General features: G+C 39.8%; 1 protein-coding gene across 3 annotated transcripts in view; it reads right to left on the reverse strand.

Moving 5' to 3' along the window:
- ING3 (inhibitor of growth family member 3) overlaps positions 1 to 16,429 on the reverse strand; it is a 49,759-nt gene extending 33,330 nt beyond the window's left edge. For 2 of the 3 annotated variants that reach the window (XR_006353365.1, XM_043968998.1), the window contains exons 1-4: positions 16,295 to 16,429; positions 15,983 to 16,054; positions 12,226 to 12,326; positions 7,751 to 7,816 (exon numbers count right to left, since the gene is read on the reverse strand). Coding sequence is in view for 2 of the 3 variants with exons in the window: in XM_043968998.1 (XP_043824933.1) it covers positions 7,751 to 7,816; positions 12,226 to 12,326; positions 15,983 to 16,054; positions 16,295 to 16,322 (267 nt within the window). In the remaining variant the exon portion in view is untranslated. Of the gene's footprint in view, positions 1 to 6,234; positions 6,287 to 7,750; positions 7,817 to 12,225; positions 12,327 to 15,982; positions 16,055 to 16,294 lie in introns of those variants that run through there. The other variant, XM_043968997.1, reaches the window with a different exon arrangement.
- Positions 16,430 to 17,221: the final 792 nt, after the last annotated feature.

The raw sequence follows: 17,221 nt of genomic DNA on the forward strand, positions 1-17,221 counted from the left end.
AGCTCCTCCTGAATCCAGGGCCAGTGCTTTATCCACTGTGCCACCTAACTGCCCCCAGTCCTATATTTTCTTTTTTTTTCTTTTGCAGGGCAATGAGGGTGAAGTGACTTGCCCAGGGCCACACAGCTGGTAAGTGTAAAGTATCTGAGGCTGGATTTAAACTCAGGTCATCCTGATTCCACAGCCGGTGCTTTAACCACTGCGCCACCTAGCTGCACCCCACCCCCCAGTCCTATATTTTCAATAGTCACCACATTAATCCTGGGCTGATGCCTAGACTACAAGCCTGGCTTTATGTAAGGTCTGACCTAATGTCTGGCCTTATAATCTAATGCTTAGATTCTTCAAGTTCCCATGTAGGTTCCCTGACCCAGAGCTCTCAATATACAATCAATTCTGTATGCAAATGCTAAAATTACTAGCCTTAAAACCATTTTCATATCATATCACTTCTCAAAAAATTTTAGGACCTTGCTTTATCTCATAAAATAATCACACAAAATCATGCAGATATTAAATCTGACAATAGCATTACCCCAACTAGTGTCAATACCAAATATAAAGATGAAACAGCTTTCCACTATTTTTATATGCTTGATATCTGACTTAAGTTGTCAACACTCTTTCAGTTTAAGGATTTCTTTTTTTCATAGACAGGTACTTCTAATAATGGAACTCTGAAATTTCCCTTTCCACATACAACTTGTAAATTTTCATAATAGATGCAGGACAAAGTCTAGACTTATGAATCTCATTTATCAAAGGGAACTAACTCCTCTAAATGAGAAAAATCCCTCAACAATGAAGATTAGTACCCATTTTGTAATTTGCAGTCTTAGATATTAAAGCATTGGGAGGCTAACTAAAGAATCCAGGCTTAAAGACCACAAAACATTTTAATGCTGTGGGTCACATAAGAAATGACTGACTGTGACATACACATACACAGCAAGCCAATCTATGATTAAACTGTAATATTTATAATAATTATGCTTTCTGGATTTCTTTCTTTCACTAAAATCCTATACTACATGATGTTGTGGTAAGTTTGGGTCTCAGAAGTTATGCCAATTGACTATAAGCCCTGGAAAGTTCTACTAAGAACCCAATGATGGACTGTGTCCTTCAAAGACCATTGTAGCAAAGTTTGGAGATACTTATCAGCAGGTGGGTATCAGGTAATAAATTTTTGGTGGCCATGTCAACTCATGAAAACCATCTTCTAAGATGTAGAAGGGATGCAGTCTGTATTAGAAGAAGGAGTAACCGGGCAGCTAGGTGGCGCAGTGGATGGAGCACCGGCCCTGGAGTCAGGAGGACCTGAGTTCAAATCCGGCCTCAGACACTTAACACTTACTAGCTGTGTGACCCTGGGCAAGTCACTTAACCCCAATTGCCTCACTAAAAAACAAAACAAAACAAAACAGAAGAAGGAGTAACCACACTGACAAAATCATAGATTTGTTATTCCTTTAAAAGTAAGTTCATGGGGCTGCAAGGTGTCACAGTGGCTAAAGCACTGGCCCTGGATTCAGGAGTATCTGAGTTCAAATCTGGCCTCAGACACTTGACACTTACCAGCTGTGTGACCCTGGGCAAGTCACTTAACCCCCATTGCCCCACCAAAAAAAAAAAAAAGTAAGTTCATGTAGGCAGATATTTCTTGTTTTAACATTTCCATGCAATAGATAATCTACCAAGGACACACAGGATGAACAGTTCTAATAATAAATTATATATTGCTAAAATGCTTAAGAATAAAGACAGTACAAATTCAGTCATTCATCAAACATTCACTAAAAATCTACTATGTGTTAAGTCTATGCTAGATGTCAAGCAAACAGAAAAGAGCAAAAAAAAAAAAGGTTTAGATGTAAAAGAATTGGGACATGTCAAAGAATACTGGGAGGACAATAATTTGTTGTAATTGTTCAGTTGCTTCAGCTGTGTCTGACTCTTCGTGATCCCACTTAGGGTTTTCTTGGCAAAGATACTGGGGTAGTTTGGCCGTTTCCTTCTCCAGCTTGTTTTACAGATGAGGAACTGAGACAAACAAGGTGAAGTAACTTGCCTAGGGTCACACAGCTAGTGAGTGTCTGAGGCCAGATCTGAACTCAGGAAGAAGAGTCTTCCTGACTTCAGGCTCAACATTCTATCCACTGCACTGCTTAGCTGCCCAGAACAATAATTATATATTAGTAAAAGCACATACAAACACACAGAAGAAAACATAAGGGGAGGGGATACTAGCAACTGGAGAAATAAAGAGAGATCATATATAAGTGTTGGTGCTTGAGCTCAACTTTGAAGATAAAGATTCTAAGAAGCAAAAGTGAAGAGAAAGTACAAATGCTTGGTATACAGCAAGTGCTTGATTAATGTTTATTGATTGACATTCCAAGCACAGGGGACAGCCTGTGCAAAGGCACAGAGGTAGGAGAAGCAATGCCATATAAGGTAAACAGCAAATAGATTAGATTGGCTGGAACATAGATAGTGTAAAGGGGACTAATGAATAATAAACCTGAAAAGGTAGGATGGATACAGGGATTAAAATGCCAAACAGAGCAGTCTGAGTTTTATCTCAGAGGTACCTGGGAGCCACTGGAGCTTTCTGAGCAGGAAAGTAACATGATCAAACCTGTTTCAGCAATACCAATTTGGCAGCTGTGTGGAAGTCAAGTGAAAGAAATGGTTCAGAGACACAGGGAAGCAGAATTTTAAGAACTTAAAAATGTACTGGATATTGAGTGTAAGGCAAAGTGAAGAGCTGAGGATAACTCCTTGGTTGCAAACTTGAGTTACAGGAAAGATGTTACCCAACACAGAAATAGGCAAGTTAAGAAGAATACTGGGGGGCAGCTAGGTGGCGCAGTGGATAAAGCACTGGCCCTAGACTCAGGAGTACCTGAGTTCAAATCTGGCCTCAGACACTTGACACTTACCAGCTGTGTGACCCTGGGCAAGTCACTTAACCCCCATTGCCCCGCAAAAAACAAACAAACAAAAAAAAACAAAACACAAACAAACAAACAAGAAGAATACCGAGTTTTGGAGGAAAGAAAGAATTCTGTTTTAGATATGCTAAATTTAAAAGACCTAACAGATATCCAGATGAAAATTCCTAATAGACAATTGGTGATATGGGGCTGGAACTTAGGCAAGGGACTATGGTTAGAGGTAGAGATCAGCTGAACAGAGTCAGCTGAACAGAGATGATAAATTGAACCCAAAGGATCTCAAGAGATTAATGAAAGTACATCGAGAGAGTAAAGAAGGGCAAAGCTCTGGGTGACATCTAAGGCTGGGGATAAGGAATGATAATAATCCAGCCAAGAGAACTTCAAAAAGGCAGCAAAAGGTAGGGGAACTAAGAGAGAGCAGTGGCATAAACCCCTAGAAAGGAGGGAGTATTAAGAGGAAAAGGTAGTCAATATACTACAGAAAGGTATGAAGGAAAAAGACTGAGAAAAGGCAGGTGAATTGGCAAACAAGAAATCATTGCTACTCTGGAAAAAGTAGTGTAAGTTCAGAAATAAGGTGAGAAGCCAGATGACAAGGAATTAGGATGTGAGAGATGAAGTTGGGGCAATGAGTATAAAAGGCATTTTCTAGGAGTTTAGCTAAGAAAGGGAGACGAAAGATGATGGCTTAAAAAGAATGGTACAGTGAAGTAAAAGACTGGTTGGTTGGTTGTTTTTAAAGGATGAGGGAGACTTGGCATGTTTATAGGAAGTAGGGAAGATGTCAGTAGACAGGGGACAATCAAAGGTGAGAGAGACAAGGGATGATTGTAGGAGAAAGCTGAGGGAGGCTCGCAGGTTCATTACTCTAGAGCACAAACCTCGGAGGACAACTCGTCTAAGGCATTTTATAGGCGGAGAAACAAGCTCAGTGAGGTTAAGTGACTTGCCCAAGGTAATGCTGGTGGTAAACATCAGAGAAAGAATTTGAAGCTAGGTCCTCAGACCGCAGACTCTACCTACCATGGAGACAGAACCAACAGTCCAAGGAGAGGGGTTTGTCTTGGCAAGAGGGACCACTTCATCAGAAAATGGGGGAAAAGAAAGAGAAATAGAAATGATGTTTTGAGATGTAGAATAGAGGAAAAGAAGGCCCTCCTAGTGAACAGCCTCTATTTCCTTTGTAAAGTTTTTTCTGTGCTGAGAGTGAGATAGTAGTATGAGGCATAATGATAAAAGGAAGTTTGAAATAGACTCTCTCTCTCTCTGGCCTTGAAGGGGCATTTGGAGTGGACTAGAGACTGACTGCTAACTCCCAGAGAAATGACAGACCCCTGGTGGCTGCAGAACAAGCGAAAGCAAGCCCAGCTCTTGTAGCTAAGGATCCTGGTACTGTGGCTACCAAAAAGCAAGAGGAAGATCTAGCGAAAGCCATTGAGTTGTCATTGAAAGAACAAAGGCAACAGCCAACCACACTTTCCAATTTGTATCCAAGCACAAAAGAAAGTCTGAAATAGCTAAGGACAGTGAGTTAATTAGCAAAGAACAAAAAGCCCAGTGTCACTGAGGGCTCAAATGAAATTAAATATAACCAATCTGTAGCGGCCTTGTCATTCTATCTGTATGACTCACCCAGATCTATTCAAAAGAACTGTAATAGGAGCAAAGGAAACATCAGATATTAGGTATAAATCAAGGCTGAACAAGGTATGAGAGGCAACAGCATAAGAGGGCAAGAAATTCTAGAGTAGAGGATAGAGGATATTTGAAATAGTTAACTGAAGATTTGGAAGGGAGCAAAGTGAAGCCAGAACAAGGGAACTATCTTCAGAACCTAATGACCCAGGACAGCCTAGAAGTTATGAAGCGATAAATAGGTCTAATAGGAGTGAGGCACAGGGAAAGATGGAAAGTTAAGAGGCTATGGTCAGATAGAGGAATTTTAGAGTTCTGGATGATGCAAGTAGAACAACTGATGAGATCTAGGGTGAAGAGTATCCTTATGTGACTGAGGTGGAGTGAAGGTGTAGGTCATGATAGTTAAGGAGGTTGATAAACTAAAAGGCTGAGGTGTCTGAGGAAACATCAACAAGTATATCAAAGTCTCCAAACATAAAGGCAGGAGTTGGGGTAGAGTGGAATTCAAGTACTGAACTGCTCACGAAAGAAAGGAGAATGATCTGGGCATTGGTAATAACTACCACCAAGAGCTCTACAGGGTGAAAGCCCTGGATACAGTGCACCTCAAAGAGCCACTGCTTACTGATAAGAGCAGTAGTCTATAAGTGGCAAGAGGGAGGCAAGAGTATATAACCATTCTTCCTCCTCATGGAATGCACCTCTGAGGCCAGCTAGTCCTGCTCCTTCATATTACAGGTGATGAGGAAATGGAGACCTAGAAAGATAGAGCAGGTTTCCCAGGACAACCACATGCAGTGAGGATCGGGGTCATCTGATTTCAGAGCTTGGGTTCTTTTCAATATATATACCATGGGGGCAGCTAGATGGCGCAGTGGTTAAAGCACCGGCCCTGGATTCAGGAGTACCTGAGTTCAAATCCAGCCTCAGACACTTGACACTTACTAGCTGTGTGACCCTGGGCAAGTCACTTAACCCCCATTGCCTCTCAAAAAAAAAGAAAGAAATTTAATTTCAATATATATACCATAATGCCTCACAAATGGGGGGGGGGGGTCACTGAAGAGTACATTCAGTCTTTAGTGAGGAGGTAGCATCTGTATGTGCAGAAAATGCAAAGAGTGTAAGAGGAAAAAGTCTGAGGCAATACAGTATGGTACAGTGAAAACAAAAATCAATCTCTGAGGTAAGAATAACTGAGCACAAACAGCACCTCTGACACTTATTACCTCTGTGACTTTTGGCAAGTCACAGCCTCCCTGGGGCATCAGTTTTCTCATCTGTAAAATGAGGGAGTTGAACCAGATAGCCTCTGAGGTTCCTTCCAGCTGTAGATGTATGATTCTATGGAAGCAAGTGTGATGATGAACAAATAGGAATGTCAGAGGGCACAAGAAGAGGGTAGAGCTGGAAGAGGCATGAGAGGAGCAGGGATAAGGAGGAGGGGGATAAGAGAATGAGAAGTGTGGGGGAGAAGGGAGAAGGTAATACTTACTTTAGTAATAGCATGTCTCTAGGATTAGGAAAGGTACAGCTAACCACAAAATGGGGTTTTAATACCTTATGACAGGTACACACAAATAGCAGAGGGTAACACAATGGAAATAGGAAGACGAAGCCCAGTGTCAGCAGCCCTTCATATAAACATTCTTCTAACACTAGGTCTGTTATCTGAGTCTTTATTCCTAAAAGGCAGGGGAAGGCCTGGTGTTAGAGGTTTTAGCAACACAAATGAGGTTTCTGCTTATCTAAGGTTTAATTTCTGGGGGTGAGAGCCTGATGGCTGAGGAACAGGTCCTCTGCTGGATTCTAGAGGTGATAGGCTTGGCATGTGATGCCAGGGCTGTGTTCAATCAAGCAATAGGTGGTAATGTAAAGCCTTGATGCTATGATTGAGGATAGAATTGTGGGGGCAGCTAGGTGGCACAGTGGATAAAGCACCGGCCCTGGATTCAGGAGTACCTGAGTTCAAATCTGGCCTCAGACACTTGACACTTACTAGCTATGTGACCCTGAGCAAGTCACTTAACCCTCATTGCCCAGCAAAAAAAAAAAAAAAAAAAAGAATTGTGGTAGGGACAATGAAAAGCCAAAGAAACTGCTTCCAGTTTAGAAAGACATTAACCCAGTTCCCCTGATAATGGCTGCTCTCCTACAAGGTGTTTGCTTTCTGGGATGCTTGAGGTGGTATCTGTTGTCCCAAGTTCTACATGGGGCATTGGTCATTAAATGTAAAAGTCAGAAAGAAAAAAAAAAGGATATTATTTTGTTTTCTGTGTCTTATCTTGTGACAGGCAATAAAATCTTATTTCTATTTTTTCCTTCTCAATTTTTAAAAATTACTATATCAAGTATTCATGTGAAATGTTGTGTCTATAATACTTTAGAATAAAACCACAGAATGATGCTGAGAAAGCATATTTCATGTTAAATACATCAGAGAAAGCAAACCCACTAACTTCAGAAGATTACAGGCATTAAAATAAAAGTTAAAAATCAATTCTTGTTAAATAGGAGTTTGTAGTGATAATAGTGTGCAGTCTGAATTAAATTTTTTCAGCAATTCAGACTCAGGGCAATAATTTCAGCTGTTACCTTATCATTAACTCATACCACTATTCTTCACTACTGCCTATTAAAAAAAGAAATTTTTAAAAAGGAAATACTGGCAAGTCCTCACTTATGAACACTTGACACTCAAATGAACCATATTTGAGAATAAGAAGTGAGAGACCACATCAAAAAGCAGTCCACTACCATCGCCAAAGAAACAACTGCTCAGTTCAGAACAGTGGGTAAATGAGTAATCTACAGATACCTTGTTTTAAAAAGATGTAGGGGTTTGAAGAAAATTAGGTGCTGTTGCTCAAGATTACCTACCCATCCTTTAAAAGTACCCCTTATTCTGGGCAAGTCACTTAACCCCTATTGCCCCACCAAAAAAAAAAAAGGAAAAAAAAAAGTACCCCTTATTCCTACACACCACCGACAGGGGAAAATGATGTTCCCAAGAACTAGAAACCAAACTGTATTTCCCCATAAAAATGTTTTGATGGTCAAACATAGTTGAAATACCATTAAACATTCAAGTACAAATCCAGCCCATTAGTACATTTTAATTAGATTCTATATACTTTAATTTTACTTACCAAGTCATATATCTGGTTTGCCAACTGTACCTTCTCATCTGCATCTTCCAGAGCTTTATAATAATCCTGTGTAAAAATATGTTCATGTCAATAACAAACTTTAAAAATTAAAAAGTATATTTCAGAGACAAAATTGACTTCCTATAACAGTGCTGTAATGGCAAGAATACTAGATTTGGGCAACGATGTGGTATAGCCGAGAGAGTACTAGTTGTGAAACTGGGAAGACTTGAAATCAAAAAATGACATTAAAATTTCTAGATATGTGACTAAAGGCAAGTCACTTAATATCCAAGAGTCTCAATTTTATCCTCTGTAAAACGAGGATAATATATTACCTCCTTCACATGTTGTGAGTCTCAAATGAGATAACATGTCAGGTGCTTTACAAATCTTAAAGTAGTACTTAAATGTCAGATATTGTCATTATGTTTTAGAGTTAGAAAACCTGGGTTTGAATCTTGTTTATGTCTATTTGTGTGATCTTGGACAAGTCATTTAAACTCTACATGTCAGTTTCCTCAACTATAAAATGAAGAGATTACACATGAGGTTCTCTAAGATCCCCTTCTGGGGAGGCAGAAAGCTGGGAAACCATTTTTGAGGCCAGTACTTCTGATAAAGGCCTCATCTCTAAAATATATAGGGAACTAAATTAAATTTATAAGAACCCAAGTCATTCCCCAATTGAGAAATGGTCAAAGGATATGAACAGGCAGTTTTCTGATGAAGAAACCAAAGCTATCTATTCCCATATGAAAAAATGCTCTAAATCTCTAATGATTAGAGAGATGCAAATAAAAACAACTCTGAGGTACCACCTGACACCTATCAGATTGGCTAAAATGACAAAAAAAGGAAAATAATAAATGTTGGAGAAGCTGTGGGAAAACTGGAACACTAATCCATTGTTGGTGGAGCTGTGAACTGATCCAACCATTCTGGAGAGCAATTTGGAATTATGCCCAAAGGGCGATAAAGCTGTGCATACCCTTTGACCCAGCAATACCACTTTTGGGTCTTTTTCCCAAAGAAATCATGGAAAGGGGAAAGGTACCCACATGTACAAAAATATTTATAGCTGCTCTTTATGTGGTGGCAAGGAATTGGAAGTTGAGGGGGTGCCCATCAATTGGGGAATGGCTGGAAAAGTTGTGGTATATGAATACAATGGAATACTATTGTGCTGTAAGAAATGATGAGCAGGAGGAGTTCAGAGAAACCTGGAGGGTCTTGCATGGGCTGATGATGAGTGAGATGAGCAGAACCAGAAGAACATTGTACACAGTATCATCAACATTGAGTGTTGATCTACTGTGATGGACTATATTCTTCTCACCAATGCAATGGTACAGAAGAGTTCCAGGGAACTCATGATAGAAGAGGATCTCCAAATCCAGGAAAAAAAAAAAAGAACTGTGGAGTAGAGATGCTGAATGAACCATACTATTTCTTTTGTTTTTGATGCTGTTGTTTTTTTCTATTTTGAGGTTTTTCATCATTGCTCTGATTTTTTCTCTTATAACATGACTAATGCAGAAATAGGATTAATGTTATTATGTGTATACATATATATAACCTATATCAGATTACCTGCTGTTTAGGGGAGGGGGGAGGGAGGGAGAAAAAATCTGAAATTGTAAAGCTTGTATAAACAAAAGTTGAGAACTATCTTTACATGTAATGGAAAAAAATAAAATACTTTATTCATTAAAAAAAAAAATCCCCTTCTGGTTCTAAATCTATGCTCCAATGGTTCATCAGTATGTGAATCAGTGCCATCATAATTTACTATGCAAACACTTAAAAGAAAATTTCTGTATTCAATAAAAAGTAAACACAAACAAGTTGCTTAATTTCTCAGTGTTCTAGGCAACTAAGACTAGGAGTTCCTATCCCAATAAAATCCACAGGTCCAGGCCCTGTCCCTAACCCTTCAAAAAACTTTACTATGGAGAAATCTGTTCTTTGCTGCCTAAAGTTGGGATGTTTCAGCTCTTCAAAGGTTTGCCTTATCAGTCATGGGCAAGAAACAAGAGTTATGAACCCTGCTCAGCACTGTATGTTGCTGTAGCCAAAGTTAACCTAGAGGTAGTCAAATTCTTGGTGGAAGCCCGCAAAGTCAGCTTTTGTGAATGACAGATGGGACAATATTCCCCTAGATGATGCTGTGTAGCTCAAGCACCTGAGGTGGTCAAACTGTTGCAAGATTATCAGAACTCCTGCACTGTCTGAGACTCTACAAGCCAAAGTTGTTAGTCCCATAAGAATTAATAACAAAACTAAAAAGCTATAAAACAGGCAAAAGAAGGTCACTTAAGATACAGAAGCACAGGCTCACAGAATGTCAGAACTAGAAGAAATGGTAGATGTTTTCTAGTACAGGGGCTCTTATAGTGCAGATTCCTAAGGGCCTCTGGAAACTTCAGCGAGTCCACGAGATCAAACCTTTTCATAATAATAATAGTATTGGTCTTATTAAATATGTCTCCTTTTCCCAACTATATATCTGTGAGAAGTCAAATTTTCTTCCAACCAAAACTATATATCACAACAGATAGCATGCAGATGGAGCTTTGTGAATCCTGCCTATCTTCTATTAAGCCTGATGTTTAAGGAGATTTGCAAAATACGTAAAACAATGCTACTCTTCTCACTATTTTTTTTTTGTTTTGGAACAGGTATTTTTAATAAAAATGTTATTTATGCTTATATGTAGGGGGTTTATAATGTTAATTTAATTAATACTTTTTTAATGTATCGGCTTTTATTTCTAATAGGGTAAATATAGACAAATATAATCCACTTAAACAAAAACTCTTTGGGGTCCTGAGACCAAAAAAGCTTAAAAACTGTTCATCTAATCCAATCCCTTGCATTTTACAGAGAAGGATACTTGAGGCTCAAAAAAGTTAAGTGACTCACTCAAGTTTAGTATAGCTAGTAAATCAGAGTTGTAGATGTCAATTGATTCTACAAGGATTTTACTTAACCTCTAAGTTCTAAGATTCCATTAAAAAAAAAAACTTTTAAGAAAGTGGGTGGGGTGGGAGGTAGGAAGAGGAAGAAAGAACTTAAGTCTTTAGAATTTTGGGAAAGGTTCTGAAGAAAAATAGGTATAAAATTATGATTTCAAAGTGAATCTCAATTTCAGGTTCAAATAGAGCTAAAATAAAATAAGACTATTTCATCCATTGAATGTTTAAGAAAATATCATGATTAAAAGCTGATACAAGAGTACATTTAAATATTCAGCCTTTAAGAGACATTACAGAAAATGTCATTAGCACTACTATTAAAAGAATAAGTTCAGCTTCAATTTCTAGTTCTCCTTAGCTATCCTACCTTCCCTATAAAATCATACACCAATTCAACGATCAGAATGCTATTCAGGACAAACTAAATTCAGGAAAACATGGTTAATTTTTATGTCATGCTGCCTTTCTCCCCCACTAATACCCTGCCACCAGATGTGTCATACCTTACCAGAAACTGATGGGTCTAATTATCTTTGGGATAAAGATCTTCAGGACATCAGGTATCCCTAGAGCCTAAGTCAGTTCTGCTCTGGTCCTAAATCTGGTGGGCAGTAAGGAATACGATTTGGTCCTAGTTTTGTTCTTAACCTTCCTTCCTTAGGGTCCTATGGAATATAACCAAGTTTGGGCCAAGAGTGTACCCGTGTGAAAAGGCTGGGTTCAGCACAGAGGCAGATGGAAGGCCTAGACTAGAATTCTGGGTAGTCCATAATTAGCTAGGGGTTCAAGCAATCCTTCAGTCTAGGGTACAGCACATGTCAAATTAGATGCCTGGCAATCTATGGGGTATGCCAGAAGTCCTGGGAATTTTTCATCCAGGTTACATCATAACAAAATTGAAGGGTCGGGGGCAGCTAGGTAGCACAGTGGATAAAGCACTGGCCCTGGATTCAGGAGGACCTGAGTTCTAATCCAGCCTCAGACACTTGACACTTACTAGCTGTGTGACCCTGGATAAATCACTTAACCCTCATTGCCCCACAAAACAAAAAACAAACAAAAACCAACAACAGAATTGAAGGGTCTATTTTACATCCTGTGAAGGTAAAGGCAATTGATTACATTATACAATAAACATATCATCAATGACCTAGATTGAAATGGCACAGACTGAACTGAGAGGAAAGTACTCTTTAAAATATATTAATTTATGAAGAAAAGAAGAACCAACACATCTTAATAATTCTGCAACTTTCAAATGGAAGACAACTTTCAATGAAACAAAAATTACATCATGAAGAAAACATTTAAATTACTGTAACTCCTTTTGTTGAAGCTGTCGTACTCTATAAAGTCTAAGTCTCTATAGAATCAAGTAAAAGCCCAACAATTACTTCCCTTAATTAAAAAAAAACATACAAAAACCCCGACAATCTTCCTCAGTCTTCCTTAGAACATTCCAAGTTTTATGGTAATCATTTCCAATGCTGAACATACTTTTTTGATGGATGTCATTTGTTCTTCTCTCCATTCAGGTTTATTTTTCTTTGCATTCATAAAGAATTCACTGACTCTCTGCTCTAGCTGATCCATTGCATCTACAATATACAAAAAGAAAGCTTCATTATTATGTCACCAATCTTATACTCTGAATACATTAATTTTTCCTTATAAAAATAAATGTAAATCATATTTTATAACTTGCCTTTCTCTCTTACAAGATTCTTTCAAAAAAAAAATTTCCATTTGTCCCTTTTCACTGGCCAGTATCTTATCTTAAAGCAAAATGATAGGACATCTTAATTTCCTGAATAGAAGAAAAAACTACAAGTCCCCCAAATGATCCTATAGTTTAAAATTATTTTCCTTTCTTTACTAAGAAACTTCTTCAACATTCAATGAAATTGATCCAAACAGACTGATGGTATTATCATTTTAAACTTCTGAATAAAAACTAAATTAAACAGGTATAGAAATTGCCAAGATGGGATGAGCCCATATGTGACTGGAGGCAAATCATCATAACTTGTTTATCAGAAGACACATTCCGATTTGTAATGTATCTTCATATACTCACAGATCTCAGGTGATATGGCCCAATCCACTCATTTTTATAGATCAAGATTTAAAGAGAGTATCATGGCATAGTGGATAGAGGGCTAGCTTTGGATGCAGGAAGACCTGCCCCTGACACACATTAGCTGTGTGAAAATGGACAAATTACTTATCTTTTCAGTTTCCTAAGCAACTCTAAAACCGTAAGTTATAGATGAGTTGCAGATCTATAGACATATAGGGAGTATTTTTTAAAAATAAATTTTATTGCTATCTTTTATTTTCACATAACCTACATTTCCCATTGTTTCCCTCCCCTTTCTCAACTCTGCTAGAGAACAATTCCCCATAACAAAGAAAATGAGGGAAAAACAGTTCAATAAAACTAGCCAACATATTTTTAAAAAAAAGTATGACATTATATGCATTGTTCCATACAATAGCTCCCTTCCTTCTGCAAAAAAAAAGTGTCGAGGTGGGGGCAAGGGAGTATTCTCATATCTCCTCTTTGAGGACAAACTTGTTTATATAATTTCACAGCATTCAGTTTTCACTGCTTTGTTGCTTTTGTTCTTTCCATTTATATTGCTGTAGTCATTGTTTATTTTCTTTCCCTGGCTCTGCTTATTAAACTTTATATCAGTTAATCTAAGTTTTCCCATGTTTCCCTGTATTTACCATATTCATAGTTTCTTGTAGAGTATTCCATTATATTGATGAAGCACAAATTCCTCAACTGATGAACGTCTACTTTGCTTCCGTTCTTTGCAACTACAAGAAGAACTCCTATATTTTGGTGTATATTCCTTGGGGTATATGCCTAGCAGCAGAATCTCTAGGTCAAAGGGAAAGGACATTTTAGTCACTTTCTTTGCCTCATACTAAATTGCCTTCCAGCATTCCTGGGCCAATTCACATCTCCATCAACAATATATCAATAGGTCCCATCTTTCTATAACCCCATCCAATACAGACTTTTCCTATCTTTTGTCACCTTTACCAATTTGTTGGTTGTTAGGTAAGATCTCACAGTTGTTTTGATTTACATTTCTCTTTATTATTCTTGATTTGGTTGTTAGTAGGTCACAATACTTCTTTTGATAGACCAGGTTTCTACACAGAGAGCTTAAGACAACAATAAAATAACAGATTTGGACTCCTTCTCCACTCCCCAAAGTTAAATCTCTCCGCTTATTTATACTCTATCTTATTTACTCCATAATGTGACTTCTGACAAATCACAATGTCTCTAGGCCTCAGTTTCCTAATTGTTTGTTTGTTTTTTTTAGTGAGGCAATTGGGGTTAAGTGACTTGCCTAGGGTCACACAGCTAGTAAGTGTTAAGTGTCTGGGGCCGGATTTGAACTCAGGTCCTCCTGGTTCCAGGGCCGATGCTTTATCCACTGCGCCACCTAGCTGCCCCCTTGGTTTCCTAATTTTAAAACAAAAGGCTTGGACTAAATCTCTATGGTTCTCTCCAGTTCCAGAATTATACTTCTATGAGTTGAGAACTAGTAGTCTCCAGCTCTGGAAACAGCTGTAATCTAAAATTTAATTTGTAAATCAACTTCTTGGAATTCAAAGCATGTTTTTTTTTTCATAGAAACAATGTTACAAATAACCGTTAAGTCCTCAGGCTAGCCCACAAAGTTATTTAACTTGGAATGTAACCAAAATATCCATTTGTTATAAAGAGACAAAGTAGAAAGTGATAATGTTACAAAAACTCATTCACAATATTGTTCCTACTATATGTCTTTCATAGTCTCCACAAGGGAGTAGAGAAGTCCTAATGACATCTCTCTCCCCATCTTCTTTCTACCCCTCATGCTGAGAAGGCAGAGCTAAGGATCCATAGAAGCTGAACAGAGATGCAGGTACACACGTGGATCAGAACAAGTAATAAATCTATATCCTACCCACACAACAAGGAAACAGTAGCTCATGGCCTATGTCCTTCTGGGGATTGTTCCTCATGTAGCTCAGCTATTCACATGAATTGTCCATTAATGGTCAGAGACTACTACTAAAAAGATGAATGACACACAACAGGGTGTTAATAATATATCACCGTACCTACAAGTGCTTTAATTACAAAACATTTTCATTACTTTGTCACAGCAACCCCATGAAATAAGAGTATCATTATCCCCGTTTCACAGAAGAAACTTTGAGGCACAAATGAGAAAACCAAGGCTCAGAGAAGTTAAAGAATTTGCCCCAATTCACTTAAATTTTAAGAGACAGAGCCAAGCCTTGAACCCTTATCTTCTAACTGTAGTGCTATTTCTCAATCCGACTACAGCATTTTATGCTTTTCCAAAATTCTTCCCTTTTCCTTTTGTTTAGTCCTCACAACTGTGAGGTTGGCAAGCAGTGCAGCTATTGTGCCCATTTTACATATTGGAAGATGGAGGCTCAGAGAGATACTTCCTTGAAAAAGCTGGATATGAACTTGGATTCCTTTCTTGTTTTGCAGCACAATTTTGAGGTTCTGCCTCATCTTTCATGAGAATCACTTCATGTTCTTTTGTGGGAAAGTCACTTAGTCTTATGGAAAGAACAGTGGTGCATGTAGGGAGTCAGGTCCCTCCTGACGCTGAACAGGTTCCCACAATTGCACTACTAGAGTAGGCAAGATCCTTCCCACAAGGAAACTTCATTTCTAGAATTTGTTCACTTCCTCCTCACTCAAGGCTGTTGTCTTCCTTAAATACCACATCCATAATTAGGAAATAGCTGTTTTGTTTTTAAGAAAAAAAAATGCAGCCACAAAAGCTTAGGCTGCTGCTAGAATAGATTTTTCTTTATGAAAATAAAAATGAAGTTAATTTAAATGACTGACAGTATCTGTAATCTATTCCCCTCCCCCCCATAAACCTAGTTTCACATTTGTTGTTCTATGAATTCCACTGAAAAAATGAACTCAGATGGTCTTAAAGAAACACGCAGTTTTCTGCACAATTCTAAGCGGCCCGAACCTTTGCACGGAGTGTAAGAAGGATGCACTCCTTCCCCAAACACTTCCTCTGGCCAAAGAAGCATGTTCTTTTGGAGAATCCCATTCATTACCCGCCCATCCCAAACCCCACCAGACCAAAGGCACTGCTGAGATTGGGCCGTTTATGCAGCAGGGGGCGCTGGCGGGAGGGGGAACAGGTGCTCGGAGTTCAGGCAAGCGCGGGGAAAAGTCACTCACTCTGCACCTGCAGATCCATCTCGCGCATCTCCGTAAAGCGATCCCGCAGGTCCATCGGCAGCTGCTCAATCACTGTCGGAGAGACAGAACCCGTCAGAGGGGGCGGGGCCAGGGGCCAAATTACGCACGTACGTCCGGACGTCTGTGCGTGCGAGAAGGAGGGGGACGAGGGGGGGGAGGCGGCAGCCCACAGCGAGGCTGCCAGTTACCGTGAGAAAGAAACATCCCCCCCGCCTCCCCCCATTCCCGCCCGCCCGTTTGCTCGCCCGCCCGACGCTCCCGCGGGCAGCTCCCGCCCCGCCTCACACTCACTCTCCAGATAGTCCTCTAGGTACAACATCTCGGCCCTTAGAGCTGGGGAAATGGGGGGAGGGTCCGGGGGTTTGTTTGTGTCACTCGCTGTCGCCGGAGTTTTGTCCCTTTCAATATGGCGCCTCCGCTAGCAGCAGCCGCTCGGCTCGGGCAAAAAAAACACTTTGGCGCCTGACGGCGCTCGCCTCACCGCCGCCCGGCACGTTCATTGGTCGTCCGCCGCAGTGACGTAAGTTTCTCTGTGCCTTCTCCCGCTGCCTTGTGGGAAATGTAGTTTCGTTTCTGCAGAAGTTGTGAAAGAACTGGCTATAATGACTTCACAGCGAAACTGCGTCTCCCAGGAGCGACTGCAAGCGGTCTTGCACAAAATCTGAAACGAGGAACCGCGGTCTATTTGTTGACTTTTTGCAGGCGGTGCTGGGAGTTGTAGGCAGGTACATGACATAACTCGAAATACAACTTTTCGCCGGCTCCTCTGCACGGTGATGGCTCTTTCCGTGGGATCCCCGCTGGGTTTGTGAGAGGCGAATAACGGGAGGAACGTAATGCAGGTCACCAGGAACCGACATGACGGAGAGGCCGCCAACGATCAGGATTGTTTTGAAACCATAACTCTCTGCCACTATCTTCCTTCCAGAAATAGGACCCGCTGGTAGGTATCGCTAAGTAAGCTTTGCATATGACTGAAGGTACTTCGTGCCTGGAGTTGAGGTTCTGTGCAGGTTTCTAGAGGCATTAGCACCTTCTTTATGAGGTAGGACTTTGTTGGCAGCTGGGGTGGCATAGTGTGTTGGAATGCTGGACTTGGATTCAGGAAGACCAGAGTTCGAATCCTGCCTCTACATTCTGTGTGACCCTGGGACTGACCAGTCACTGAATCGCCCTTGGTTTTTTCATCAGTAAAAAGAGGGTTAAACACGGGGTTGT

Source organism: Dromiciops gliroides, chromosome 5 (genome assembly GCF_019393635.1).
Source record: "Dromiciops gliroides isolate mDroGli1 chromosome 5, mDroGli1.pri, whole genome shotgun sequence".
Classification (NCBI taxonomy): domain Eukaryota; kingdom Metazoa; phylum Chordata; class Mammalia; order Microbiotheria; family Microbiotheriidae; genus Dromiciops; species Dromiciops gliroides.